Raw genomic sequence first — 27,396 nt, 5'->3', positions numbered from 1 at the left:
TAGACTAATTTACCCACTTACTTGTTTTTTCCTCTCATAAGTTCTTAATATTGTGTCTTAAAGGTTTTAATATTTGTGTAGTGTGTATATTTGATACCTAGAGGATGTCTAGAAGCTCAAGAGAATGATTTTTGGACTCATTAATTATTTTGAACACATTTCTTGGTCATTATAACAAGCTAACATTCTCCTCAAAGACTTCAGTGATTAATTTTATTTTCTGCTTTTTAAGCCTTTTGGGAGCTTGTTAGCCAAAATTTATTGTCTTTTTTTATACTAACTACATTTTACTAACTCTTGTTATAGGATCATAGAACTCAATGGTGGACAACCGCCTCTGACTTACAAAAGATTCCAGACTCTCATCAGCAAAATGGAACCACTGGAGATACCAGTAGAAACAATTACTTCAGAAGTGATAGAAAAGTGCACAACTCCTCTGTCTGATGACCATGATGAGAAATATGGAGTCCCTTCACTGGAAGAGCTAGGTGAGTGTAAACTGTAATCAGTGTGAGGCTTAAAAGTTAATCAGAAATTACTCAGAAAATTCCCCTTTTAATTTTGCCATGTAAAGTATTTTGCATTAGGAGAGAAAGAAAGGGCAGGGGGAGAAGAAAAAGAACCCTTTGAGAAGTGATATGTTTGTTCATCATTTATGTGTTCTATAAATATGTGATCTATTGTTATCACCTTAAGATGTGCAGCCTAAAAAATTGAAACCATGTCAAACCATGTTATATCCTCTGTAGGTGAGGGCTTATTTAGGCCCTCAGTTCATTTTTATGGTACTCTCTCAATTTTTCTTCTAAGTAATTTGTTCTCCCAGTTATTGGGGTTAAATAAAAATTACTTTAGTTTCAGAAGATTTCTGCAAAGTAATTTGTTTTCCCAGGTACTGGGGTTAAATAAAAATTACTTTAGTTTCAGAAGAATTATATTTTTTTCTTTTCTTTCTTTTAGGTTTCGATACAGATGGCTTATCCTCTGCAGTGTGGCCAGGCGGAGAAACTGAAGCACTTACTCGTTTGGAAAGGCATTTGGAAAGAAAAGTATGATAATGTAGATTATATAGCTATGCTTATATTTCCAAACTGTCATTTAAAAAATAATTTTTCTCTCTTTTAAAAATAACAAATAGATTGTTGGAAGGGGAGGATTAAGGGAAATGGTTAAAATAGCACAAACCTAATTGTTTGAAAATTAACTACCATCTCCTCATTTAAATGCTCTTTCTCCTTCTTTTCTAATTATTTCCCCTTTAGCTACTACCGCACTACCTCCTCTGTTCTTTCTACCTAAGCTAGTATCTAGTGGCCATAATTTCGAAACTAGGATAGAATTATATTTCACCTTTACCTTTGTGTTAAAGAGACAGGTTGAAAGCCAGGCATGGTGGCTTACGTCTGTAATCCCAGAGTTTTGGGAGGCTGAGGTGGGTGGATCACTTGGGGTCAGGAGTTTGAGACCAGCCTGGCCAATATGGTGAAATCCCATCCCTACTAAAAATACAAAAATTAGCCGGGCGTGGCGTGGTGGCACCTGCCTGTAGTCCCAGCTACTCAAGAGGCTGAGGCAGGAGAATCCACCCAGGAGCTGGAGGTTGCAGTGAGCCGAGATTGCGCCACTGCACTCCAGCCTGGGTGACAAAGCAAGACCCTGTCGTAAAAAAAAAGAGAGAGAGAGATTGAAGGTGCTCTCAGCTTTCTGTTGGAAATTTGAAGGTAGTTTATTTCACATGAGTATGTGCTGCACAAGGATGACTGAAACAAAAGAATGCTCACTTTTTTATCCTGTCTTATTTTCTATTAAAACATGTAATTTGTGGCTAGGATAAGATTTTATTTTCCAAGAACGATGTAACTTTTTTAAAAAAAAATCTCCATTCTGAGCGTCCTTTTAAAATGAAAAAGACAATTAGTTAATGTAATTTTCTCTCTGTGTTTTCAGGCTTGGGTGGCAAATTTTGAAAGACCTCGAATGAATGCAAATTCTCTGCTTGCAAGCCCTACTGGACTTAGTCCTTATCTCCGATTTGGTTGTTTGTCATGTCGACTGTTTTACTTCAAACTAACAGATCTCTACAAAAAGGTATTCTCTAAAATTGGAGCTTATTGTTTAATACTTTAAAAAGCATTCTGATAATACTTCTTTGCTTTTTAACCATAGGTAAAGAAGAACAGTTCCCCTCCCCTTTCCCTTTATGGGCAACTATTATGGCGTGAATTTTTCTATACAGCAGCAACAAATAATCCACGCTTTGATAAAATGGAAGGAAACCCTATCTGTGTTCAGATTCCTTGGGATAAAAATCCTGAGGCTTTAGCCAAATGGGCAGAAGGCCGGACAGGCTTTCCATGGATTGATGCCATCATGACGCAGCTTCGTCAGGAGGGTTGGATTCATCATCTAGCCAGGCATGCAGTTGCTTGCTTCCTGACACGAGGGGACCTGTGGATTAGTTGGGAAGAAGGAATGAAGGTAAGTGTTCTAACTGATGTAGCATGCCTTATTTTGAAGGAATCCTTACCTTAATAAAACAAATCCTAGAAGTTGTCTGTTATATAGATTAATTTATAATGTAGTTTTTCAGTGGATAAAACATTTAATTCCCCAAATATGGGCACACTTTCAGAGCAAAAGGTGGTATAATCCGACAAGCAAAAAGGTGAAAACTAGTTAAATTGATTAACCTAAAGTCATTTTAATGGTTAAACCAGTCTAGCCACTAAGAGAACTGTAAAATTTAACACTGAATTTGTTGATAGATATAGGTGATATTTCTGTCACCAAAAGAATTCACTCAAGAGTTCCTAGAGATAGTGAATTCATATTATAAATTTTAAAACAGGGCCGGGCACAGTGGCTCACGCCTGTAATCCCAGCACTTTGGGAGGCCAAGGCAGGTGGATCGTGAGGTCAGGAGATCGAGGCCATCCTGGCTAACACGGTGAAACCCCATCTCTACTAAAAATACAAAAAAAATTAGCTGGGCGTGGTGGCAGGTGCCTGTAGTCTCAGCTACTCGGGAGGCTGAGGCAGGAGAATGGCATGAACCCGAGAGGTGGAGCTTGCAGTGGGCCGAGATCGCGCCACTGTACTCCAGCATGGGCGACAGAGCAAGACTCAGTCTCCAAAAAATAAAATAAAATAAATTTTAAAATATAAATCATTTCACCTCACTTCAACTTCACAAATTTTTAGTAATACTTCTATTATGTGAAAAGAAGCATACCACATTTTGTGACATCATCTTGTGGGTTACATGTAATAAGACTTACATACCTTGTTTTTTTTTTTTTTTGAGATGGAGTCTCGCTCTGTAGCCCGGGCCGGGGTGCAATGGTATGATCTCGGCTCACTGCAACCTATGCCTCCCAGGTTCAAGCAATTCTGCTGCCTCAACCTCCCAAGTAGCTGGGATTACAGGTGCCCACCACTGTGCCCAGCTAATTTTGTATTTTTAGTAGAGACAGGGTTTTGCCACATTGCCCGGGCTTGTCTTGAACTCCTGACCTCAACCCCCTGCCTCAGCCTTCCAAAGTGCTGGGATTACAGGCATGAGCCACCGTGCCCGGCCACTGTATACATTTTTTATGTTTCTGGCAATATCATACATTTGCCCCATCCAAGGACCATTTCTGAGCCTATGTGTGTGTGTGTTTTTTTTTAATCTCTTACATTTCCTAGTACACAGTTGTATATACAAAGACAATATATAACATATTTAATATATATAAAAATCATTTATTTTAATTATATTTTCTTTCTGATCAAGGAATTCAAAATTAAGCTATGCAGTGCTAGTATATACTTTTACATGAATTTATATTTGAGTATGCTTCCTTTATTTAGGCTAGTATACTAAGTTTTTGTTGGTGTTTTATGTAATAATATTTTTGCTTTCTTGAAAGTGGTTTACTGCTTTTCCTGTGTCTACTAATAATATCCTTTTAAATCAGTGATTTGAATTTTTTTTTTACTTCCATTCTCCCTGTAACACTGCAGAGGTTGGAAAAGTAAATTCTCTACAGAAGCATACTATATTACCACTATGTTTCTTTCCCTGGAAGAGCTCATTATAGAACAGAATATAGACAGGGAAGCTAACTTTGGAATGTTTAATTTTACAAGTCTGTGCTAGATTTTCTTTGCCTTGACTTTGGATCTACTGTGACCTTGAAAATGCTTGCTTTGCGAATTATATGTGTGCAAACTAATTGGTTACTGTTACTTCTGAAGGTATTTGAAGAATTACTGCTTGATGCAGATTGGAGCATAAATGCTGGAAGCTGGATGTGGCTGTCTTGTAGTTCCTTTTTTCAGCAGTTTTTTCACTGCTATTGCCCTGTTGGTTTTGGTAGGAGAACGGATCCCAATGGAGACTATATCAGGTAAATCAAGGGTGATTACTGCTCAATTTGGAATAGTTAATTGAAGAAGAGCTTTTCATGGTTAATCAATGCTTAAAGTATTCCCCACTCATGATAGGCAGCAGAGATGAGTAGGGCAAACAGATCATTTAAATGGTATTGATTTGATTTTGGTCTCTCATAGCTAGTAGTTGTTATAGTTTGCTTACAGTGCATTTTATTAGTAATCTTTCTTTTTTCTCCTAAAGGCGTTATTTGCCTGTCCTAAGAGGCTTCCCTGCAAAATATATCTATGATCCCTGGAATGCACCAGAAGGTATCCAAAAGGTAGCCAAATGTTTGATAGGAATTAATTATCCTAAACCAATGGTGAACCATGCTGAGGCAAGCCGTTTGAATATTGAAAGGATGAAACAGATCTATCAGCAGCTTTCACGATATAGAGGACTAGGTATGTTAATAACTGTCTTTGTTTCTTTGGCAGCTGTTTATATACCTGTCTTTGAATTTTATCTTGATCATAATTTAAAAGAAAATTCTTTTGTCCTTTAGGTCTTCTAGCATCAGTACCTTCTAATCCTAATGGGAATGGAGGCTTCATGGGATATTCTACAGAAAATATCCCAGGTTGTAGCAGCAGTGGAAGTAAGTGAAAAGGAAATTTCTGCACTTAGTAACATGACGAGGTTATTAAACAAATATATTTGTTATTGATCCTTACTAACATTTTATAAAAATCTATCTTTGAAATTAACTTAATAGATTCTTTGTATGCATGCATACATGTGCACTCAGACACATCTCTTCACTCCACTGATGACATTTTAGAGATGGAAAACATCATTCCGTATAATAGATGTTGGGTCAAGTTAAAGCTTTTACAAACTGAGGAGAGCAATTTTAAGGATAAAATGAAACTCAAATGTCATTTTCAGAATGCTTATTATTTTTTACTCTTTAGGTGTACAGCAACTATAAGGTAATTAGTTAAAGTCCGTGGCCCTGTGAACATGGCCAAAAGATTTATTGTACACATGCATAGAGCCCTCTAGTCTTTTTGAACGTGACTTTTTTCTTATAAAGTCTGTAGTATTTTTCTATATAATACGAATTTAGTGACCATGTAAATTCTTATGTGTGATATTAATAATTTCAGGAACTCAGTATGTGTTGGAAATTTGAATCATCATATTAGTTTTTTTGGCTTTGACCAAAAATAGCATGAAGCTCAGTAATTTGATTAAAAAATAGGACAGCATCAGTGAGAATGGTGATTATTAAAAAGTCAAGAAGCGACAGATGCTGGTGAGGATGCAGAGGAAAAAGGAGGCTTGTACACTGTTGATGGGAATGTAAATTAGTTCAACCATTGTGGAAGACAGTGTGGTGATTCCTCAAAGATCTAGAAGCAGAGATACCATTTGACCGAGCAATCCCGTTACTGGGTATATACCCAAAGGAATATAAATCATAAAGATACATGCACACATCTGTTCATTGCAGCACTATTCACATTAGCAAAGACATGGAACCAACCTAAATGCCAGTCGATGATAGACTAGATAAAGAAAATGTGGTACATATGTACCACGAAATACTATGCAGCCATAAAAAGGAACAAAATAATGTTCTTTGCAGGGACATGGATGGAGCTTGTAGCTATTATCCTCAGCAAACTAAGGCAGGAACAGAAAACCAAACACCTCCTGTTCTCACTTGTAAGTGGAAGTAGAATGATGAGAACACATGGATACATGCAGAGAATAACACATACTGGGGCCGGGTGCAGTAGCTCACACCTGTATTCCCAGCACTTTGGGAGGCCAAGGTGGGTGGATCACCTGAGGTCGGGAGTTTGAGACCAGCCCCTGACCGACATGGAGAAACCCCCGTTTCTACTAAAAAGACAAAATTGGCTAGGTGTGGTGACGCATGCCTGTAATGCCAGCTACTTGGGAGGCTGAGGCAGAAGAATCACTTGAACCCGGGAGGCGGAGGTTGCGGTGAGCTGAGATAGTGCCATTGCACTCCAGCCCGGGTAACAAGAGCAAAACTCCGTCACAAAAACAACAAAACACACATGCTGGGGTCTGTTGGGAGAGCATTAGGAAGCATAGCTAATACATGCTGGTCTTAATACCTAGGTAATGGGTTGATCTGTGCAGCAAACCACCATGGCACATGTTTTGCCTATGTAACAAACCTGCACATCCTGCACATGTACCCCAGAACTTAAAATAAAAATTGAAGAGAAAAAAAGAAAATCTCTATATATGATAAAAGAACATAAAATTATGTAAAGACATTGTATCAGTGTCAATACCTGGTTATATTGTTGTAAAGTCAGATGTTCTAAGTTGATGTTAAGAATAAAACCTTTTAAAAATTGAACCTTTTTGAATTCAGAAATATCCTGCATCCTCATGAAAACGGCATGTATTTTATCCTCCAAGAATTAGTTTTGGGAGACAGGGACAAAAGCACTGCCTACCTTGTGACCAGTAGATACTAAGGGATTTTTGCCTGCTTTCTCACAATAACCTGGGGAGGAGGTAGTGGGATCCTCATTTTATATTTGGGGAAATAATCCTAGAAAGATTAGGTAACTTAGCCAAGATCCCACAGTTAGTAAGTAGTTGAGCTAAGATTCAGATCCAAGTCTGACTAACCCCAAAGCTTGTACTTCTTCCTATATCATTGGGCCTCCTCTGCAAATGGAGTGCCATATGTGTTTACAAGAGAAAATATTTTATTGCTGGAATGTGATCTACCCAGCAGTCGACAGTTGCCAATGATGGCAGTATACTTTAGAAATGTTCCTTCTCAGGATCTCCTACATTTTGAATAAACTTCCACAAGATAATCATTTCAAAAGTTCTATCAGATCTCTTGTTGAGTTCACAACCTGCCTTGTCAGCCCACACGTGAGTGAGGGACAGAAGCTCTGTGAAACACTAAGATAACAGGAAGGTAGCAAAGAACTAGGAACCAAGGGCTGAGCTAATCCACAATGATGGCACAAACTGCTTCTTAGACCACTCAAACCTATGTCCTTTATTTGGAATTATATTCAAAAGCTAATCATGGTAGCAGGTTAAATTGGGACAGTTTTGCTTTGCAGGTGTATAAATGTAGGGTAGTGTATTATATAATAGAAGAATTAAGAAATCTTGAAATTATTTTAATTGTGTAAATATTTGCCTATAACATGGTTTGTAGCCAGGTTCTTGGAGGCTTTCAAAAGACATGAGACATGAAAAGCTAAGTAGAACTTAAGTCTAAATGGGGGTGTGGAGGGAAAACAAAAACAAATGAAAAAGTGATAAATTGTAAGATGCTGCCTCCATGTGCAATATGAGAAAAGGGAGAGATTATTGAGAGCTGAAGGGACTAGAGAAATTTTCTTGAAAGGTGGCAGGATTGAGTAGCATTTGGGTAGCCAGATGAGGGAAAAAACATTTTAGACCTGGAGATGGGAAATTGTGAAAAGACACGACTTGGGCTATGCTATTAATAGTAAACATTTCTCCCCTCAGGTTTCTGCCCCATTTGAAAGGACTTAAATGCTTCTAAAGCATATCCTTTTATGCCGTACATTTATCCTGTCTGTAGGCTTTTATAGTACCTTACAAGGCACGTCAAAGGGCAAAATTCTTTGACTTTTCTTAGTTTTGTTTTGTTTTAATGACTGTGGAACATTCTTAATCTCTGCAACACAAATTGCATTTTTCTCTGCTCATCTTTGTATTTGTGTGTGTGTGCACATGTGCTCAGGAAAGGAATAAACTATACGTAGATATCTTAAAGTACTTCTATTCTTACAATAAAACAGACTGTAATATGTTTACTACTGTAGCAATATGTTTTAGTTTTTATTTAACTTTCAGGGTTTTTTTAATTGTAAAATATCAGTTTGTCGGCATTATTAGTCATGAGGGAAATGCAGATTAAAACAACTGTGGGATAGTACTTCATACTCACTTAGGGTGAGCAACTGCCACTGATTGCCTGGGATTGAAGTTAATTAAAACGAAAGTAAGTACACAGTCTTGTTCAGGCCATAAGGTGTTGACCTATCCACCTGCTCATGGATAGGTCCAGAATGCTTATATTTTTCCATAACCTGGACACACTGATGAAAACGTTTCCCTGAAACATACTTCTCTGTTCTAGCCAACCTATTCTCCTATAATAGTGTTTGTTTTTAGAAGGGTTGATGTGATTGCTCAGTCTAGGTAACTGCCACATAGTCTGTGTCTTCTGCTTGTAGTGTGATTTGAATTGTTTAACTCATCGGGCAGGCCCTTATTCCCTTATCCTCAAGGAAATATGTTTGGAGGGGCTCTGTAGGAAAAGCGTGGGGAAAAGGGACAAGAGTCAAAGAAGGATGTCTGTCTCACTCTTGCCCCTGTGTTTTACCTTCATGGTCAAGTTTCAAATTGTCATCTAGTAAGGAAATGTTTTTTAGAAAATGATCATCAGTGATTTTGCCTTTGAACTGTCAACATTTCTGTGAGCCTAAATTTAAGTTTTCCTGATTTGAGCATGTGATTTTTTGGTTCATAGGAAGATTGAGATTTAGTCTTAAAAGCATATAAATGTCCTTAAGTACAAGCACTGAAAGTTGGATTTGTAGTCTTAATAATATATACATTTTGGATTTGATTTTAAGTAATTCTACTGTGTTTTAAATACTAACAGGTTGCTCTCAAGGGAGTGGTATTTTACACTATACTCATGGCGACAGTCAGCAAACTCACCTGTTGAAGCAAGGTAAGAATGAAGCATTTGCGCATACTGATCTTTTTCCTTTTCCTGTCTTAAACATATATTTTTTAAATGTGCAGGAAGAAGCTCCATGGGTACTGGTCTCAGTGGTGGGAAACGTCCTAGTCAGGAAGAGGACACACAGAGTATTGGTCCTAAAGTCCAGAGACAGAGCACTAATTAGGTAAATATTTTAGAGCTTTATTTCTTGCTTTAGAAGAGTATATAATTAACATAAATTAAGATAATTTCCAAAATGGAGTGAATCTCTATTTTCAAACCAGAAAATCTTGAGGCATTAACTTTTAAGCAATTTTTACAAAATCAGTTAATTTTTGGCCAAGAGACATGCATCTGTACTGGAGAAATTGTTGCACCAGTTTTATGGTCATCTGAATCAATGCTCTTTAAATTAGAGATGTTTATGATTTTGTGGTCAAATTTTTTCTTAGAAAAAGACAACTTTTCTATTTCCTTACTATGTAACTGTGAGTCTAAAACAATTAAAGTGGCCTCTTTGTTTTAGTGGCATTAATATAATCTTTTTATGAACTTTCCCCCAAATCTTTGCCTCTTAAATGTTTATACATTTCTTTTATCTGTTGTGATGCTTCTGAAATCTAAATTCTTTCCAATTTGGGAATAGGTTAAAATTTTTTTAAATGCTGGCCCTTATTGGAAGTATCAGAAAGCTTTATCTGCATTCAATTTGATTGGATTTCGGATGCCATTTTGTGCTTTAAATTCGTATGAAAAGCATTTATACGGTACATTTGCCAGTTTTTAAACGTTTTTTGTTTCTTCAATTATCTAACACTGTTTACGTTTTTTATTGCTTAATTTTTTTATGTCAACCTAATTAGACTATAAGTATCTTGAAGATAAGGTCAATAAACACTCATCACATTTTTGTCATTGAATTCTTTGCAATCAAGCTTTACCTAGTTTTTTTTTTCCCCCCTTAAATCACAGAAAACGTTCAGGAGGAATACTGTTGCAGCTGAAATTGGTGGGGAGTTCAATACTTTTCAATTAAGTTATTTAAAAATACTCTTCATTGATGGAAAGCAGTTACATATTGAAATATGTTGTTTCTAATGACATTTCTGTGGTTTTTAACTTTTTAATGAATTTCACAGAGGACAAATGGTAATTTGTATATAAAGAACTTGGCAAGAGAATTTGCTTAATGTAAATATAAATAGTCACAATTAGTATAGACCCATCAATATATTTTTGATAATTTTTCATGTATGGTAAAAGTTAAAATGACAAATTGATATTCTGATATAAAACTCAAAGTTTTGAGAGTCAGTGGGAAAAAAGGAGGTTTTTAGACTTTCTTAAAAGACTTTGTTAAAATTTTAGGACAGAATTTTCTTGACGTTGTTTGATCTAACTTTGCACTCTTTGATAATAATGTTTTAGATAATGTGCATAATCTAAATTGGTATTGTAGCCTCTGTTAACACAGACAGTATATGTTTTAAACTTTGATGTAAACCTTTTTAGACCCAAACTTGTGGAAGTATCATGTGTTAAGTTCTCTTTGTCTCTGTTTCTTTGTTCATTTATTACTAAAATGACCTGGTTATTAAAGTATATGCAAATATGAAATCTTGTGTACTTGGTGTTTTTTGGGTTTTTTTTTTTTTCTTTTTTGGTAAGGGAGAGAGTATTGCTATATGATACATGATTACAAATTACAAAGGGATTCTATAAACCACATCACCATTTTGAATGAAGGAACAGCTACCATATGTTTAAACAGTATTTTTCAAAATTATATGCAAGAAAAATGTAAAACTAAAGGGATTTTTTTTCAAGTAATGGCATTTGTAACCATAAATCAGGCAATGTGGGCTAGCAATCAATAGAGCGAGCTCTAGAGTCAAATGCCCGATTCTGCCATTCATTAGCTTTGAGGTCTTTAACCTTCTGTGTCTTCTTTCTTCTTATCTATAAAATGGGGATGAGGGTAGTATCTGCTTTATAGTCCAGTTCCATGTAAAATATTTATAAGCTGGCATGTGATAGGGTACTCAATGTTAGCCACAGGGCTGCCACGCTGTCTCACCCCCTGGCGTGTACAGTGCACAGTCTGCATAGCTGTATGCCACAGCTCTAGTTAGCTGCCATTATTTTTATTACTATTGCTATTATCCCTTTAATGTTCTCTAGTAGGTTAGTTCTTGCCATTCTGAGTTATAACCAGTGGCTTTTCATTTTCCCATCATTAGTCATGATAGATATTTAGTATGATAATTATATTTAAAGATAACTGAAGATAAAGTTGAATAAAAATATAGAAACAACATTTTAGATGATACGCATTTTTTAAAATATCCTGGATAGTGAATTAACAATTAAATTCCATTACTGAGGCTAGGTGTTGTGGTTCACGCCTATAATCCCAGCACTTTTGGAGGCTGAGGTGGGAGGATCACGTAAGCCCAGGAGGTCAAGGCTGCAGTGAGCTATGATTGTGCCACTGTACTCCAGCCTGGGTAGAGCAAGACCTCATCTGAACTGGGTGTGGTGGCTCATGCCTATAATCCCAACACTTTGTGGGGTTGAGGCTGGAGGATCACTTAAAGCCAGGAGTTTGAGACCAGCCCTGGAGATTTAGCAAGACCCCTTCTCTATTTTTAAAAAATCAACATAAAAGTAAAAAGTAAAGAAGACCCAGGCACAGTGGCTCATGCCTGTAATTCTAGCACTTTAGGAGACTGAAGCAGGAGAATCACTTGAGACCTGGAGTTTAAGATTAACCTGAACAACATCTTAGGACCCCATCTCTACAAAAGAAAACAACAAATATATTAGCCAGGTGTGGTGGTGTGCATTATGGTCCCAGCTACTTGGGAGGCTAAGGTGGGAGGATGTCTTGATCTGGGGGGTTTGAGGCTGCAGTGAACTATGATTGCACCCACTGCACTCCAACCTGGATGACAGGGTGAGACCTTGTCTCAGGGGGTGGGGTGGTGGTGGGAAATCCATTACTGAGAAAAAGAAGATGAAAAAATCCTGTGTTTTATCGTTCTTTTTTCACCACTGTTAAAGTGAAGTAATATTTTAATTGTTTTTTTATGGTAACTACCTCACGTCCTACTCTTTGGACCTAGTTGTACAGTGCAGAGTTGAGAAATTCTTAGGCCTGAGATTTACCATCATCATACAAGAGGTCAAAGATTCAGTTTTTTTGTTGTTGTTTTGAGACAGAGTCTCACTCTGTCGCCCAGGCTGGAGTGCAGTGTCGCAATCTTGGCTCACTGCAGCCTCTGCCTCCTGGGTTCAAGCGATTCTCCTGCCTCAGCCTCCCAATTAGCTGGCACTACAGGCACGTGTCATCACACACGGCTAACTTTTTGTATTTTTTAGTAGAGATGGGGTTTCACCGGGTTAGCCAGGATGGTCTTGATCGCCTGACCTTGTGATCTGCCAGCGTTGGCCTCCCAAAGTGCTGGGATCGCAGGCATGAGCCACCGTGCCCGGCCAAAGATTCAGTTTTAATGTGAATAAATAAACCTTTCAGTAAAAGACTATTTCAGCATGAGCACTGGTATGCTATTTATAAATAATGTAAGAGGACTTTTTTTTTTTTTAATTAGGGAGATTTTTGGAAAGCTTTTTCAGTTTGGTGTAAATAGTGGTCAAAAAGAATCACTAAAAGGGAAAGAAAAGGCATCAATCATCGTGCTCTACTTGAGCAGATACACTATGTTCGAATACAGTTTTCTCCCCTTAACTAGAAATCCTACTTGTGGTTGAGGGATTTAAGACATTTTACTCATTCAGCAAATACTTCTATTCTTACTGCCAAAAACTGTACTGACGACTTGGAAAAATTACATTGAGAGAACCAGGATTTTGAATGAACCTGTGCAAAGTCCTTACATTTTTCATATTTGCTTAAAATAAATTAGTAAATTTGAGATATAAAAGACTATCAGTGTTTTTAATGCATCCCTTACAAGCTAGAATTTTCAGGATCTTCTCACAATTCAAATGTGTTTGTAATTTTCTTGTACATAATATGCATAATTATAAGTTATTTTCCCCTTTTCTTCATTCAAGGTTTTCTTTCTGATTATATGGTCCTAGAAATGCACTGTTTAAATATTTGGGCTGGAAAAAACTTTGAGTAGCATTTATTTAATACAGTTGGAATAGCTGATTTGTCAGTTTCAAGTTTTGATTACAATGAACGGGGTCATATGTATTGTAATTCCTCACACAATTACGTGGAGCCCTGATACAAGCTTCCGGCACCCTGGTGCACATTTCTGCTCCCTCCCTCCTGACCAGTGATGGCAGCTTGCAGTTCTAAGTCCTGAGTTTACATTCCTTAACTTCCTTTTCTGTATCCTGATTTCCTTTTCCTAAGTACAAATGACTCACTTTGGTTAGTCTGGACCCCAAATCGTTTTATATCAGGAAAAAGTATGCAGTAAATCTATGCATAATAGAGTTTTTATATTCAGATAACTCAGGGGTTGCTGGACAAACACCCCTCAGCTGTACACTTGAGTTGCTCAGATCGTTCTAGAATATCCTAGAGATCAGAGGTGATCTTGAGGAGCCAGGATTCTTGGTGCTACTCTGTGGAATTAAAAATGCATGTGTGAGCGCCTCTCAGTAAAGCCTGTTGAGCCTAAACTGCATACTGAGACTAGACTCAAAGATTTAGTTAACATTTCCTGAGCTCCTACTGTGTGCCGAGCATTGCTCACAGAAAAATAATTAGTAGCCTCAAGGAATTTACTCCACAGGGTGTGAGGGCAGTCTAAGTGCCAGTGCCACCGATTACGGCAGAACTGTGCAGTGTGCTATGAACACCTGAAAGCAGGGACCTCCAGCTGGGAAAACCAGTTTTTCTGACTCCAACTCCATACAAACAGAACCACCAGGCCCAGGTCAGGGCACCCTGTCCTCGATAACACTTAACTCTAGGTGTGATTAGTCACGTTATTAGTTGTTGATATCTCTGCCCTCCACTAGAATATAAGCTCCATAAGGACAGGGAATGTATTTTATTCCCCCTCTATCTTCTCATTGCTGTTTCAATATGCTTTGCGCTTAACAGGCCTGCCATAAATACTTGTTTTTTGGATGGAGAAATGTGAAAATAAATGAGAGAGACGTTGAGCCTGGCTTTAAGGAGAAATTAACGTGTTTAGTGTATGAGATTGGGCATCACCGGTAATAATTAGAATGGAAACCACTTGGCAGTTTATCAGAAAAGGCGAGTATTTAGGTGAAGGTGGCAAGGAGGGGGAGAACGGAGAATGGCTTTTAAAGACGAATCAGTCGCAAACTGCTGGGGTAGGGTGGGGGCGGGGAAAAGTTTAGATGTGTTTCAAAGAATTTGGGGTTTTTTTAAACATTTCTTTCGTAAGTTGGTTCTTTACCTAATTGAATTATTTTGGGAACTGTGATTGGTTCTATCTTAAAAATATAGCGGTTTCTGTTACTTCTTTTTTTTTCTTATATTTTCTAAGCGTCAAAGCTACTGGAACTCCGCTTCCTAAAATGCTAAGGAAAGGGTGTGAAAATGCCAGATGCCCCCCGGCACAGGCTCCGCTCCCTGGAAAGCCGATTCCCACTCCCACTCCCCCTTGTGGTGCGGAGAGGGACGCGTAGTTGTGTCCTGTGCTCTGACTGGCTGCGCTGGGACGTGGGGGCGTGTCTGCGGGGGGTGGGGTGTCATCTCCCGAGACCTGATTGGCCATGGGTGAAGGGGCTGGTGGCCTGGTTGACGCTGCCGAGGACTGTCGGGAGCTTCTTGGGACGGAGGACCGAGACCCAGGCTCTAGGCCTCAGGGGGACGGCGGACCGTGTGGAGGCTGACCGAAGAGAGAGGGAAGGACGGGGCCTGGCCCCCGGGACTCCCTGTGCCTTGCTTGGAGCTGACGCCGACGGGTGAGTCGCCCTCTTCCTCTGCTCCCTTCCTCACCTGCGGCGCCGTGGCGGAGGTCAGGGTCCGCAAAACCCCATGCATCACCAGACGCTCAGCTCAGCCTGCCGGGTTTCTCTGGAAAAGCGGAGGCCCTACAGTGAATGTGCGGCCTTTTGATCGGTCCCGGAGATGATCTTCCGAAGACCCTCGTTTTTCCTTGCTTATAAACATTGGTCAGTTTGAAACTGGCAGCAGGGCATACGTGTTACGAAAGAAGAACTCTACTGAAGCCAGTGGTGGTGTAGAGAAGATCATACTAACCATAACTGTGTGTATTACGGAAGTGAATTTCACTCCTCAAAAATGCTTAAGAAACAAGCATCCTAGAACAGCCCACATTGTGATTTAACGAACATTTACCAAAAGCATTACTTTATGTGGGGGCACAGGGCTAAGAGCAGGACTCTGGAGCCAAGCTGTGGGGTTTGAATCCAATTCTGCCTTTTTTTTTTTTTTTTTTTTTTTTTTTTAGCTAAGCAACCTTGGGCAAGTTCCTTTACTTGTGTCTGTTTCTTCATTTTAAAATGGGTTGTTGTGATGATTTAATGATTTAGTATATGTGAAGAGTTTTCTGCATATTCTAAGTGATTTGTGGTATTAACTCGTTTGATCTTCGCAGTCACCCAGGAGATAGTGTCACCATTTTCCTGATGCCAAACTGAGGCTCAGAGAGGTGAAGTAACTTCCTCAAGTCTCAGCACAACTGTTGTCCAGGAATCAGGCAGTCTGTCTCTGGTAACCCAGTTTTACCCACTGCATTAATTTACTGCATCCACTTGTTCACTCAGTTTCACCTGACAAATACTGATTTTGTCTCTGTGTGGAACAAGTTCTTTGCTGGGTGCAGGGAATAAAGCAGAACACCGTTCAGTTCCTGCCTTCCCAACGCTTGTAAATCTAGTGCAAGTTGTTCATGGCCGGGTTGCAGGGTGTCCATGAATCCTGCTAAAATCATTTGCAAAATGTTGTGAGTGTGGGTCTTTTCTTCTGGAAAGAGAGTCTGTGACTCTCAGGTTCTAAGTTGATCTGTGATCCAAATGGAGGGATGAAGAAGTGTTGGTTTAGCAGACCTGTGCCTAGTATGCCTGATACACAACTTGAACTTCAAACAAATAGCAACATAATTCCTACTGGTTGAAAGAATAAAGAACATAAGAGCATGATAAGTGCTGCAGTAGAGTCCGGAGCAGGGTGCTGTGGAAGAGCACACAGAAGGCCACCTGGCCAGGAATGCCTCCTAGAGGCAGTGAAGGTAGCTGGGTGAAGGGTAGGCAAGTAGTTCTTTGGAACACTGTGGTGACCAGTCTCTGTCCATGTGGAGTGTTGAGACAGAAACATACACGAACAGCTGCAGCTGTTGTACCACTTGTGTACAAGTGTAGAAGTCGTCCATGGTGCCATGAAATCCTATAATGAGGACAGGAGGCTTCATGTATTCATGAAGGTTAGAAAAGTTTCCTTGAGAAAGTGACACTTAGGCCTAAGAGTTGGAGCATTTTGGGCATGGAATCTGACCCACAGTCTTCAAAGACCACATGGTAGAAACCAGTAGAGCACCAGGGACTGACAGGAAGCAAATGCAGCTGGTGCAGGAGAGGGAAATGGGGATTAGGGTGGTAGCAGAGCCCAAAGAGGCCTTGTAGCCTGGTAAGGCATTTCTATGTTTTATTTTATTTTGTCTTTATCCTAAAATGCCATTGGAAAGTTTATTGCAGGGAGCTGACAAGATCACATGTTGAGAAGAAGTTGGAAAGAATCCCAAGTGGATTAACTGAATATCTGGATGAGGACAAGATCTGTGGGGAGAGACTGTAAGGTAAGAAGAAGAGAGGTCTAGAACCAAGCCTTGAAGGTGAGCTTGCACGGGAGACAGATAGAGGATGGCCAGAGGTATAGAAAGGGAGAAGAATCAAAAAAGTGAGGTGTCCAGGAAGTCAAATGAGAGAATATTTCAAGGAGAAAGTGGTCAACTCTGCTAAAAGCTGCAGAAGTCAAAAGAGATAAGGAAGGTTGGGTGTGATGGCTCATGGCTTGTATTAGTCCTTTTTCAGGCTGCTGATAAAGACATACCCAAGACTGGGCAATTTACAAAAGCAAGAGGTTTAATGGACTTACAGTGCCACATGGTTGGGGAGACCTCACAATCATGGCAGAAGGTGAAAGGCAAATCTCATATGACAGACAAGAGAAGAGAATGAGAGCCAAGTGAAAGGGGTTTCCCCTTATCAAACCATCAGCTCTCATGAGGTTTACTCACCACCATGAGAACAGTGTGGGGGAAACCGCCCCCATGGTTTAATTATCTCCCACTGGGTTCCTCCCACAACGCAAGGGAATTATGGGAGCTACAATTCAAGATGAGATTTGGGTGGGGACACAGCCAAACCATATCACGCCTGTAATCTCAACACTTTGGGATGCCAAGGTGGGCAGATCGCTTGAGCTCAGGAGTTCAAGAGCAGCCTGGAAACGTGGTGAAACCCCATCTCTACAAAAAAAGAGATAATAATGAAAACTACTCATTGGCTGTAACCACATGGAAGTTATCTTTATTGCAAGCTATATAAGTAGAAGAGGAAATGGAGAGAAAGAAGGATCTGCAAGAATTAGCTGAGGGGAAGAGAGAGATAGGGTTTGGGCAGGGAAAGGAAGAGCAGTGGAGAGAGATAGGGTTTGGGCAGGGAAAGGAAGAGCAGTGGAAAGAGATAGGGTTTGGGCAAGGAGAGGAAGAGCAGTGGAGTGATGGCTGGAGCATCAGAGGAGGATACACCTGAAGGAACGAACACTTGAGAAAGAAGGGCTTGAGAGTTCTCAGGCCAGAGAGGCTGGGCTCAGCATAGGAGCAGGAATGACCCTGGATAATGAAAGCTGTGATTGTAGGGAAGGGGAACTAGTGATAGGTTTATGTCTGCTAAGAGGAGCTGCTCTCCTTTCTTTGTACAGATAGGAGGCCAGGGCACTGGTTGTGAGTGAAGGTGGGTATGGAGGTAGGTGGGAAGCTAGAGGTCTGAGTTGAGAAGATTTGAGATAGTTGGTGGGAAGGGTGGAAGAGTGAGTCAACCAGAGCTTGTCTGAGGATGGTCTGGCAGGGGGAGACAAGTATGCAGCAAAGACCGGAAATAAACCTCTTGGCCCCACGGGGGAATTGCAAAGTAGGGGTATGAGGATGGAGGCTAATTAGAGACAAAAGCTACATTTAACATATGATAAAGGAGGCATCATAACTCATGGGGAAGGAAAGGATTGTTCAGAAAATGATACTTGGAGAGAAGTAAACTATTGATAAAATCTATTTAGATTTTCAGCTCACACCCAGAAATTTCAAATGAACTTAAGGAGCTAAGTTTTAAAATTCAAACAAAAATATGGGAGGAAATATGGATGAATTTTTGCTGATCATCTGGTACTTAAAAGCAGTAAGGATCATCAAGGAAAACTTCCCTGACCTTCCTTTGACCACGTGAAATTACCTGCTTTGTTCTAACAGATGCTGTAATATGAACTTTAATAATATTATGCTAAATGAAATAAGCTAGACACAAAAGACAATTATTATATGACCCCACATATAAGAATTACCTAGAATAGACAAATTCATAGAGACAGAAAGTAAAATAGAGGTTACTGGTGTCTGGAGGAAAGAGGGTATGGAGAGTTATTGTTTAATGGGCACAGAGACAGAGTTGGTGTTTGCGATAATGGTCGTGGTGGGACAACATTGTGAATATACTTTAAGCCACTGAATGGTACACTTGAAAATGGTTTAAATGGTAAATTTTTTTGTTATTTATATCTTACCACAATTTAAAAAGGGGCTGCTTTGGTATGCTAAAATATACCATCAACAACTGAAAATGAGCTGAAGAAAATATTATATTTTCAAAAATGAGATTATATTTCTTAATTCATAGAGTTTATACAAGTCAATTTTTAAAAAGCAGAATGATTGCAGTTTTACAGGTCAGAAATGGTTGATTCACAAAAGGAAAGAAAGGTGAAGAAAATAGTTTAATTATGAAAACATCACCCTCATGAATAATAAAAAGAAGTTGAATTAGTGTTATATCATTTTTCACATATCAAAATAAAAACTGATGAGAGAATCACACATACTGCTTGTGAGAATGTCAACTGAGATAGTTTTTCCGATAAGAAATTTAGCAACTTTGCTTTCCCAGTGTTCACATATCTCCTCTTCAGTCAGGAAATCTACTTCTAGGAATTCATCCTAAAGGAAAAGCATATGAAATGTGGACATTTATTCAGCATATAGAAAAAATTACAAATAGCCTAAATGCTCAATATAAGGAATGAATTACAAAATAATAGTATATCCATCCCATATACCAAGCACTCATCTTAAATGTTTACAGAGCACTTTTGATAACACGGTTAGATACTTACTATGAATCAAATAGAAGCAGAAAAATAAATTAGATACATATGTATGTATTATGTGTTCATTACATAGGAGTCACAACATTCATACTTTTCACTTTCATAGTCAGCTGTGTTTGCTCATCAGAGACGAAGCAAGATACATTAACTGGTAAAGATGACTCACCTGAACACATCATAGTTCATAGCCAACTACTTCATCTGTGTGGTGTCTGCATAAGAGATTTTCAAGAAAAATTCTGAGCCTTTGTAATTTTCACTTTATAGGCTGAATTCAGAACCTAAGTCCCATGTGTAGGGAAGGTACCACACAGGAGACCAGTAATACACTATCTTTCAGCAAGTCCAGCACAGCCAGGAGTTCCTCGGGGTTGGAACAGATGCTGTTCTCTGGCTAAGCACTAGATCTGCAGTTGGCTTGGTTGGGGGTTACATTATACAGAATAACAGATCTTTAAACATTAGAACGACATTGACCATGGCAAGGTGCACCCATTGACAGAGGCTCCTGCACATTGAGGCTAAGGGAACAGCAGCTGTCTGCATTTCCTGCTTCCTCCAGGCTGAACTGTGATGTGTTCAGGTCACACATCATCATGTATGCCAAAATATGTACAGTTGTCTTCGGGTCGTGGGGATTGTAAAAGACTTTTTCCATTTCCTTATACTTTTCAGAAGTTGGCAACTTTTCCGCATTGAATGTGCATTGCTTTTATAAGCAGTTATTTCGGGAAACAGAAGCATTTAAAATCCATTCTTTAGGCCGGGCGCGGTGGCTCACACCTGTAATGCCAACATTTTGGGAGGCCGAGGTGGGTGGACCGCTTGAGCTCAGGAGTTCCAGACCAGCCTGGGCAACATGGCAAAACCCTGTCTCTACAAAAAGTACAAAAATTAGCCAGGCATGGTGGCTCATGGCTGTAGTCCCAGCTACTCAGGAGGCTGAGGCTGGAGAATCACCTGAGCCCGGGAAGCAGAGGTTGTGCAGTGAGCCGAGATCACACCACTGTACTCCGTCCAGCCTAGGTGACAGAGTGAGACCCTGTCTCTAAAATAAATAAATAAATACTTTTTTGGTTTTCAGTTCTCTTTGTAAATAATCTAAAATACAATTTAAAGTCATACTACTACAAGACTTTTAGCTCCAGAAATTTTACTCTGTACCAGGCATTGTGCAAAGTACTTGACATACATTTTAACCCTTACAGTTTTCCTGTAAGGCTTAGATTCTGTTCTCTCCATTTCACAGATTGCTGCTAGTAATACTCATTGAATAGTTAGTGTGAAGCGCTGTTCTAATTACTGCTGTCTTGTTTTATCTGAGGCTAGCTTACACAAGGCTGCCCCTTAAGCTAGAGCCAGGATTGGGTGTGGGTGGTTGGCAGCAGCCCATGCTCCTCCCCCGTGGTACAGAGGTACAGCCTGAGCTTGTGGGGTCACACAACAGGGAGTGGGGAGTGGGATCCCAGCCCCGATCTGTCTGTGCTTCATCATGCTGTGCCTCCTCCTTCCTGTCAAAGTTGATGGCCTTCTTACAAAGTTTTTAAAATAATATTTTCATCTTGGCTAACAGTATTAGGACTATTATCTGAAGAAAATTCTGGTTGAACCACTAAGAGTAAAACAAGCTATGCCTTCAATTATTTTAGTCTCCATAGGCGCTCACAGTGAGCTAAACCAAAATGGGAAACCAAAATGGAAAGGGTATTACCTAATTTTCCTAACAGAATAATCATTTATTTGGATTAGTTAAGACAGGGCTGAAAGTGAAGAGTCCCCAGCATATATGGCAAGGGCGTTTAAATTAGAGTCAGGGATTGGAAATGGCTGCTTTCTGCTTTTCTTTCAGACCTATAAAGAGTGAGGGAAGGCTGCCAACAGGCTAAATTGACCCGCACTATACACTTTTGTGGCAAGGCTGAGACACTTACAACACACTCAGGTACTAAAACAAACCAGATGTATTTTCATTACCAGAGACAAAAGAAATAGCGGTGAAGGAGTTCATTATGCTCGTTATGCCACTCTTAACATACTGACCATTTTTAATTAAAGGCACCTGAAAAATATGTGTAAGATCTGACCTGTTTCTTAAAAACAGATAAAATTCCCATGTGAGAGACACCCTCCCTACACCAAAAGGAGTAACATCCTTAACCTCAAGGATGAGAAATTGATACCAAAACATTTCTGCACTGTCCTTATTAAAATAAGTTATCTTTTAGACCTCCCCATGTAATTCAGTTGCTTCTTCACAGCTTTCTATTTTTTGTGCAACTCAGTACATAAATAACTGACTCTAACTTCTTCTTTGGGTCTCTGATTCCTTATGAGGGCTCCCATGCCACGTAAACTTGTATTAAATAAAGGTTATGGCCAGGGGCAGGGGCCCACGCCTATAATCCCAGCACTTTGGGAGGCCGAGACAGGCAGATCATGAGGTCAAGAGATCGAGACCATCCTGGCCAACATGGTGAAACCCCATCTCTACTAAAAATACAAAAATTAGCTGGGCGTGATGGCGCGCACTTGTAGTCCCAGCTACTCGGGAGGCTGAGGCAGGAGAATCACTTGAACCCAGGAGGCGGAGGTTGCAGTAAGCCGAAATTGCGCCACTGCATTCCAGCTGGGCTACAAACTGTCTCAAAATAAATAATCAAAGTTTAAAAAAATAAGTTTGTTTTTCTCCTGTTAATGTATCTTATGTCTAATTCTCAGGTCCTGTCACGACCCTAAGAAGATGGAGGTGTTTTGCTGCCCCTACAGAGGCAAAGACTGTTAATGTATCAGACACAGTATAGCCATCTCAAGATACCTAAAGATGTCAAGTGGATCGCTTATTACACTGTTCTGAAAGTAGAGTCACTTTTCCTCAGCTGACCTGGTTTTCCATGGCACCACGGGAACAGCCACGTGGCATTTTTTCATTTTACCCAGCTAGGGATTACTGGTGCCCGCCACCACACCCTGCTAATTTTTGTATTTTTAGTAGAGATGGGGTTTCACCATGTTGGCCAAGCTGGTCTCAAACTCCTGACCTCAGGTGATCCGCCCACCTTAGCTTCCCAAAGTGCTGGAATTACAACTTATTCTAATTCTGGATTTATAAAAGGGAGTTTTGTTCACATAATTCTAAAAAAAAAAAAAAAATCCACATTTAACATAAAATAATTGGCCCATTTTGGGTGATAGTTATTCAGCAAAATATTTAATGTATAAGATTAGAGATGACCCTTCCCCTCTTCCCTCTTTAAATATCTGCTTCCACTAAACATCAACTTAATAATGTAAAACATTTTTTAATAAACCATGTGTGTGTGCATAATACAGCCCTCCTAGAAGAAAAACAGTTGTGGAAAAGGAAATTTGTATGAAAATAACATTTGAGATCTGTGAACCTTTGAACTCTTTCGTCTTGCTGCTCTTCTGTAAAATGGAAGTAACTCAACAGTGTATTTACAAAGTATAAGATGTCGAAGTTGTGGAGAAGTGTATTACAATTCAATTATTTAGGAGGATTTTTGATTTCTTTTTTTTTGAGGAGTTTCACTCTTGTTGCCCAGTTTGGAGTGCAATGGCACAATCTCGGCTCACTGCAACCTCCAGCTCCTGGGTTCAAGCAATCCTTATTTAGGAAGATTTAAAAAAATATTCCACATGAGTAGTTTTCTTGTCTAATTTAAATCCACTTTATTTCCAGATGTTGTAAACAGCTCAAATTTGTAAGTGTATGTGTTCTGAAAGTCAACACCCTTATACTAAAAACTTTTATTCTTTTTACAGATAGAATGAGTCCATTTAAGTCCCAGGACGGTGGAAAGTAACTAGTGGATTGCAGCCATGTTGTGGAAGCTGCTGCTGAGATCCCAGTCCTGCAGGCTGTGTTCTTTCAAAAAGATGCAATCACCTCCAAAATACAGACCTTTCTTAGCATGCTTCATCTATACAACTGATAGACAGTCGAGCAAAGAAAATACAAGAACAGTGGAAAAGCTCTATAAATTTTCAGTTGACATCAGGAAAATTCGCAGATTAAAAGGATGGGTACTTTTAGAGGATAAAACCTATGTTGAAGAAATTGCGAATATTTTACAAGAACTAGGTGCCGATGAGACTGCTGTAGCCAGTATTTTGGAACGCTGCCCGGAAGCAATTGTCTGTAGTCCAACCGCTGTTAACACCCAGAGAAAACTCTGGCAGTTGGTCTGCAAAAATGAGGAAGAGTTAATCAAGTTAATAGAGCAGTTTCCAGAATCTTTCTTTACTATTAAAGACCAAGAAAACCAGAAGCTGAATGTTCAGTTCTTTCAAGAGTTGGAACTAAAAAATGTGGTCATTAGCAGACTTTTGACTACTGCATCTAATGTTTTTCATAATCCTGTTGAGAAGAATAAGCAAATGGTAAGAATTCTCCAAGAGAGTTATCTAGATGTAGGTGGCTCTGAGGCCAACATGAAAGTTTGGCTACTAAAACTGTTAAGCCAAAACCCATTTATTTTGTTAAATTCTCCCGCAGCTATAAAGGAAACACTAGAATTTCTCCAGGAGCAAGGTTTCACAAGCTTTGAAATTCTCCAGCTTCTGTCCAAACTCAAAGGATTTCTTTTTCAACTTTGCCCAAGAAGTATACAGAACAGTATTTCCTTCTCTAAAAATGTTTTTAAATGCACAGATCATGACCTGAAGCAATTAGTTTTGAAATGTCCTGCCCTTTTATATTATTCTGTTCCAGTTTTAGAAGAGAGAATGCAAGGATTATTGAGAGAAGGAATTTCCATAGCTCAAATAAGAGAGACGCCAATGGTTCTTGAATTAACACCACAGATAGTACAGTACAGGATAAGGAAACTGAATTCCTTAGGCTATAGAATAAAGGATGGACATCTAGCAAATCTAAATGGATCAAAAAAAGAGTTTGAAGCTAATTTTGGCAAAATTCAGGCCAAAAAAGTAAGGCCATTATTTAACCCTGTGGCACCATTAAATGTTGAAGAATGACATACTGACTGATGTTGCTTCTTTCTAGCAGTGCAGGGTGAAACTAACTAGCAAAGACAAAAATTCAGGCAGTTTGTAGGCACCAGTAATTTAAGAACCTGCTTAGCTTCTGGGTTGTATTTGAGTTATCTCTAAATAGATAAATTCTGACTCATTTGCCATATTATAAAATATAAATTGTATGTTTTAATAAATAAAGTTGGTAACTTTTACCTTAAACCATTATTTCAAAAACTCATGTACTATTAAATGGCATATCAGTGTGACACTTTATAAGTGAATCACTTCTAAGAAATGGACAAGTGCTTAATTCAAGGTGTGGATACATTTTTATTCATACAGCACATTTCATCTTAGGATGCAAATCCAGTCTTTCTCAATACTAGCCATGAAACATCACTCTACTGTGGTCCGAATTCTGTAGCTTAGTGTTACGTGAACTATCAGCAAACTTCTATACCTTTTTTTTTTTTTTTTTTGGAGAAAAGTTCATCTTGTGTTTAGAATAAATGACTGTCTTTGAGAACCAAGTATTACTCATCCAAAAAGAAGAGTTGGAGCCTACTTGTCTGGTCAGTTTGTTTAGAATTGACCATTATGGTAACTCTTATAAAACACCATGCACATTCATTACTTTCCTCATTTTACACATGAGGAAACTGAAGCTGAGAGAAGCCACTCAGCTGCCAAATGGCAGAGTCCAGGTTTATTAACTGGGCTCCGACTTCTGTTCAAACCTTGTGAACTGGAAGGATTACTTATGAATTGACATAAGAGAAGTCACCCCTATCTGACAGGCCAAAAGGAGTAAGTACTAACAACAAATTCGGGGACATGTATGAAAACCTCTCCGTAAAATGTTCTAATTCAAAATTTTCTAATTTATATACATTTGAAATAAATGGAGCTTTTTAGAAAACATTCTGAAAATCCAGGTCTGCCTGTAAGAGAAAGTGGGTGATGGTTAGTACTAATTTTAGGGGTGGTGGTTCAAGTTTCCATTTCTGAACCTTGTTCCAAGATAAACACACCCAGATAAAGAACTAAATGACTTTCAGCTGTGAAGTCTGAACTTTGTAACAAATGCACAGCCAAACAACTGACTGACATCTGTGCACTATTTGTACATGGCTTAAGTATAATGAAAAAATTATGAAAAATGCAGGCAGTATCCTCACTCTTCACTCCTTCAGCAAATGCAAGTAACCCTTACTATCCAAATCTGTTTGCCTCCTAGAGGGAGCTCTGTATGTAAGTGCTTTACGATTCTAAAAGTACCATTGTTCACTGTTCTACGGATGAGGAGACTCAGGGTAAGTCACCTACCCAAGGTCATGCAGTAATGTTTGTTCAAGAAGAATAGCAGCTAGTACAGTTAGAGCAGGGTCGAGTGGTTGGGAGGAGAGAGGCGGCACAGGTCCATGTAAGGAGCAGAATCTCATTTGAAGTGTGATGGGAAACCCTTGGAGAGTTTTTAGTTTATGCTTCTTGTCCTGACATAAAGAGTCAGTGGCACTCTTGCTCTTTCACTCTTAAGTGTCTCAGCTGGGAAAACATTATATGTGATATGGTTACCTTGGTAGTTAGATGTCAATTTTGAGATGCCTATTAGACATCCTAGGAGGAATGTCAAACAGGCAAATGGCTAAGTCTGGAGTTGAGTTTCAGTCAGAACTGAAAATACATATTTGGGGATCATCTGCCTATCTATGATATTTAAAGCCATGGCTCTAGATTAGACTGCCTGGGGAGAAAAAAAAAAGTGCAGATTTGGAGTAGGGTAGTTGGCCAAGCCTGGAAAAAGACTGGTCAAAGCAAGAAGTTGGTCACAGGAAGAAACAACGGCATGGTCAATAATAATGAAGCCACTGAGGGGTCAACTAAGATATAGAGAAGTGACGAATGGGTTTGGCAAAAAGGAAATAATTGGTTCACACTATAGAGTGATTCCACCTGTAATCCCAACACTTTGGGAAGCCAAGCAGGAGAATCACTTGAGACCAGGAGTTTGAGACCACCCCGGGCAACACAGTGAGATCCTGTCTCTACAAAAATTTTTTAAAATGTTTTAAATCAGCCTGGTGTGGTGGCACACACCTCTAGTCCTAGCTACTTGGTAGGGTGAGGCGGGAGAACGGCTTGGGCCCAGAAGATCAAGGCTGCAGTGAGCTATGTTCGTACCACTGCACTGCAGCCTGGGTGACATCGAGTGTGAAAGCAAACATACAATAAAAGGGCATATTAGAAAGTTTGAGTGGCTACGTGTACGTTGTGGCCATTAATTTAAAAGGAGACTAGTCAATACAGCAGCAAAATTTAAGTGCTCAGATCTAGGCACGGAGAACCAGAGGTAGTTACAGTTATAGAAATATATTTGTAGCTTACTCTAACTTGATTACGTTCTTAATCAATTATGCAGTATACTGACTTTATTTTCCCTTAGGGCCCATTCCATTGCTTTTGGCTTTTGAACCTCTGAAATTGTTCTGCTTTGCCTTTTTTTTCTATTCATATGTTCTAACTCAGATCTTCCTATGAAACAATTTTAAAAATTCAAAATCAGTAACATAGCAGGGGGAGATATCCTTCCATTAAACACTAGAGTCAAATTCAGCTTCCTCTGTGATAAAAGGCTCTTTAACAAAATTAGATTTTCTTCAATTTGTGTAAAATCACACTAAATTCATTGCTGTAGCAAAATGTAGTCACCGAAGTAAATATGATCACTTGAAAGACTTCCGGTAAGCTGCGAGTCAGACAGCCTGGTCAATCAAGCATACAGGCCACACTGAATGTCAACACTAGAATAAAGGTCTAGTTACTCAGTAGCCCCATTTCTATTCCTGGACATAAGCTGGAGAGGTTGTGACCTACATTAATTCGAAAGTGATATGGAAAATT

General features: G+C 39.2%; 3 protein-coding genes across 12 annotated transcripts in view; 2 read left to right on the top strand and 1 right to left on the bottom strand.

Moving 5' to 3' along the window:
• Positions 1–14,307, top strand: part of CRY1 (cryptochrome circadian regulator 1) — a 106,486-nt gene extending 92,179 nt beyond the window's left edge. The window contains exons 4-13 of one of the 3 annotated variants that reach the window (XM_015152645.3): positions 307–491; positions 964–1,052; positions 1,951–2,091; positions 2,170–2,481; positions 4,243–4,394; positions 4,622–4,824; positions 4,926–5,018; positions 9,075–9,146; positions 9,221–9,324; positions 14,227–14,307. In XM_015152645.3, the coding sequence (XP_015008131.1) occupies positions 307–491; positions 964–1,052; positions 1,951–2,091; positions 2,170–2,481; positions 4,243–4,394; positions 4,622–4,824; positions 4,926–5,018; positions 9,075–9,146; positions 9,221–9,324 (1,351 nt within the window). In that variant the 3' untranslated portion in view covers positions 14,227–14,307. 3 annotated transcript variants of the gene reach the window in all.
• A 569-nt stretch (positions 14,308–14,876) lies between these two features.
• Positions 14,877–24,719, top strand: MTERF2 (mitochondrial transcription termination factor 2). 7 transcript variants are annotated; one of them, XM_077952595.1, is made up of 4 exons: positions 14,877–15,062; positions 16,815–16,915; positions 20,173–20,309; positions 23,281–24,714. In XM_077952595.1, exon 4 carries the CDS (start codon positions 23,338–23,340, stop codon positions 24,493–24,495), a length of 1,158 nt encoding a protein of 385 aa, XP_077808721.1. In that variant the 5' UTR covers positions 14,877–15,062; positions 16,815–16,915; positions 20,173–20,309; positions 23,281–23,337; the 3' UTR covers positions 24,496–24,714. The 7 variants fall into 7 exon arrangements, with proteins under 7 accessions (XP_077808721.1, XP_077808718.1, XP_015008133.2 ...); XM_077952592.1 differs by having other exon boundaries at positions 16,805–16,915; XM_015152647.3 differs by lacking the exon at positions 20,173–20,309.
• TMEM263 (transmembrane protein 263) overlaps positions 23,163–27,396 on the bottom strand; it is a 23,056-nt gene continuing 18,822 nt past the window's right edge. For both annotated transcript variants that reach the window (XR_013400548.1, XR_013400549.1), the window contains exon 4: positions 23,163–23,702. The gene's annotated coding sequence lies outside the window, so the exon portion shown is untranslated. The remainder of the gene's footprint in view (positions 23,703–27,396) is intronic.

This window comes from Macaca mulatta, chromosome 11, assembly GCF_049350105.2.
Source record: "Macaca mulatta isolate MMU2019108-1 chromosome 11, T2T-MMU8v2.0, whole genome shotgun sequence".
Lineage (NCBI taxonomy): Eukaryota > Metazoa > Chordata > Mammalia > Primates > Cercopithecidae > Macaca > Macaca mulatta.
The sequence above is the reverse complement of the archived record's forward strand: the minus strand, read 5'-3'. Positions and strand labels throughout refer to the sequence as shown.

Excerpts from the sequence above, each read along its gene's own strand:
- MTERF2 (NM_001193943.3), top strand. The coding sequence starts at position 23,338 with ATGTTGTGGAAGCTGCTGCTGAGATCCCAGTCCTGCAGGCTGTGTTCT.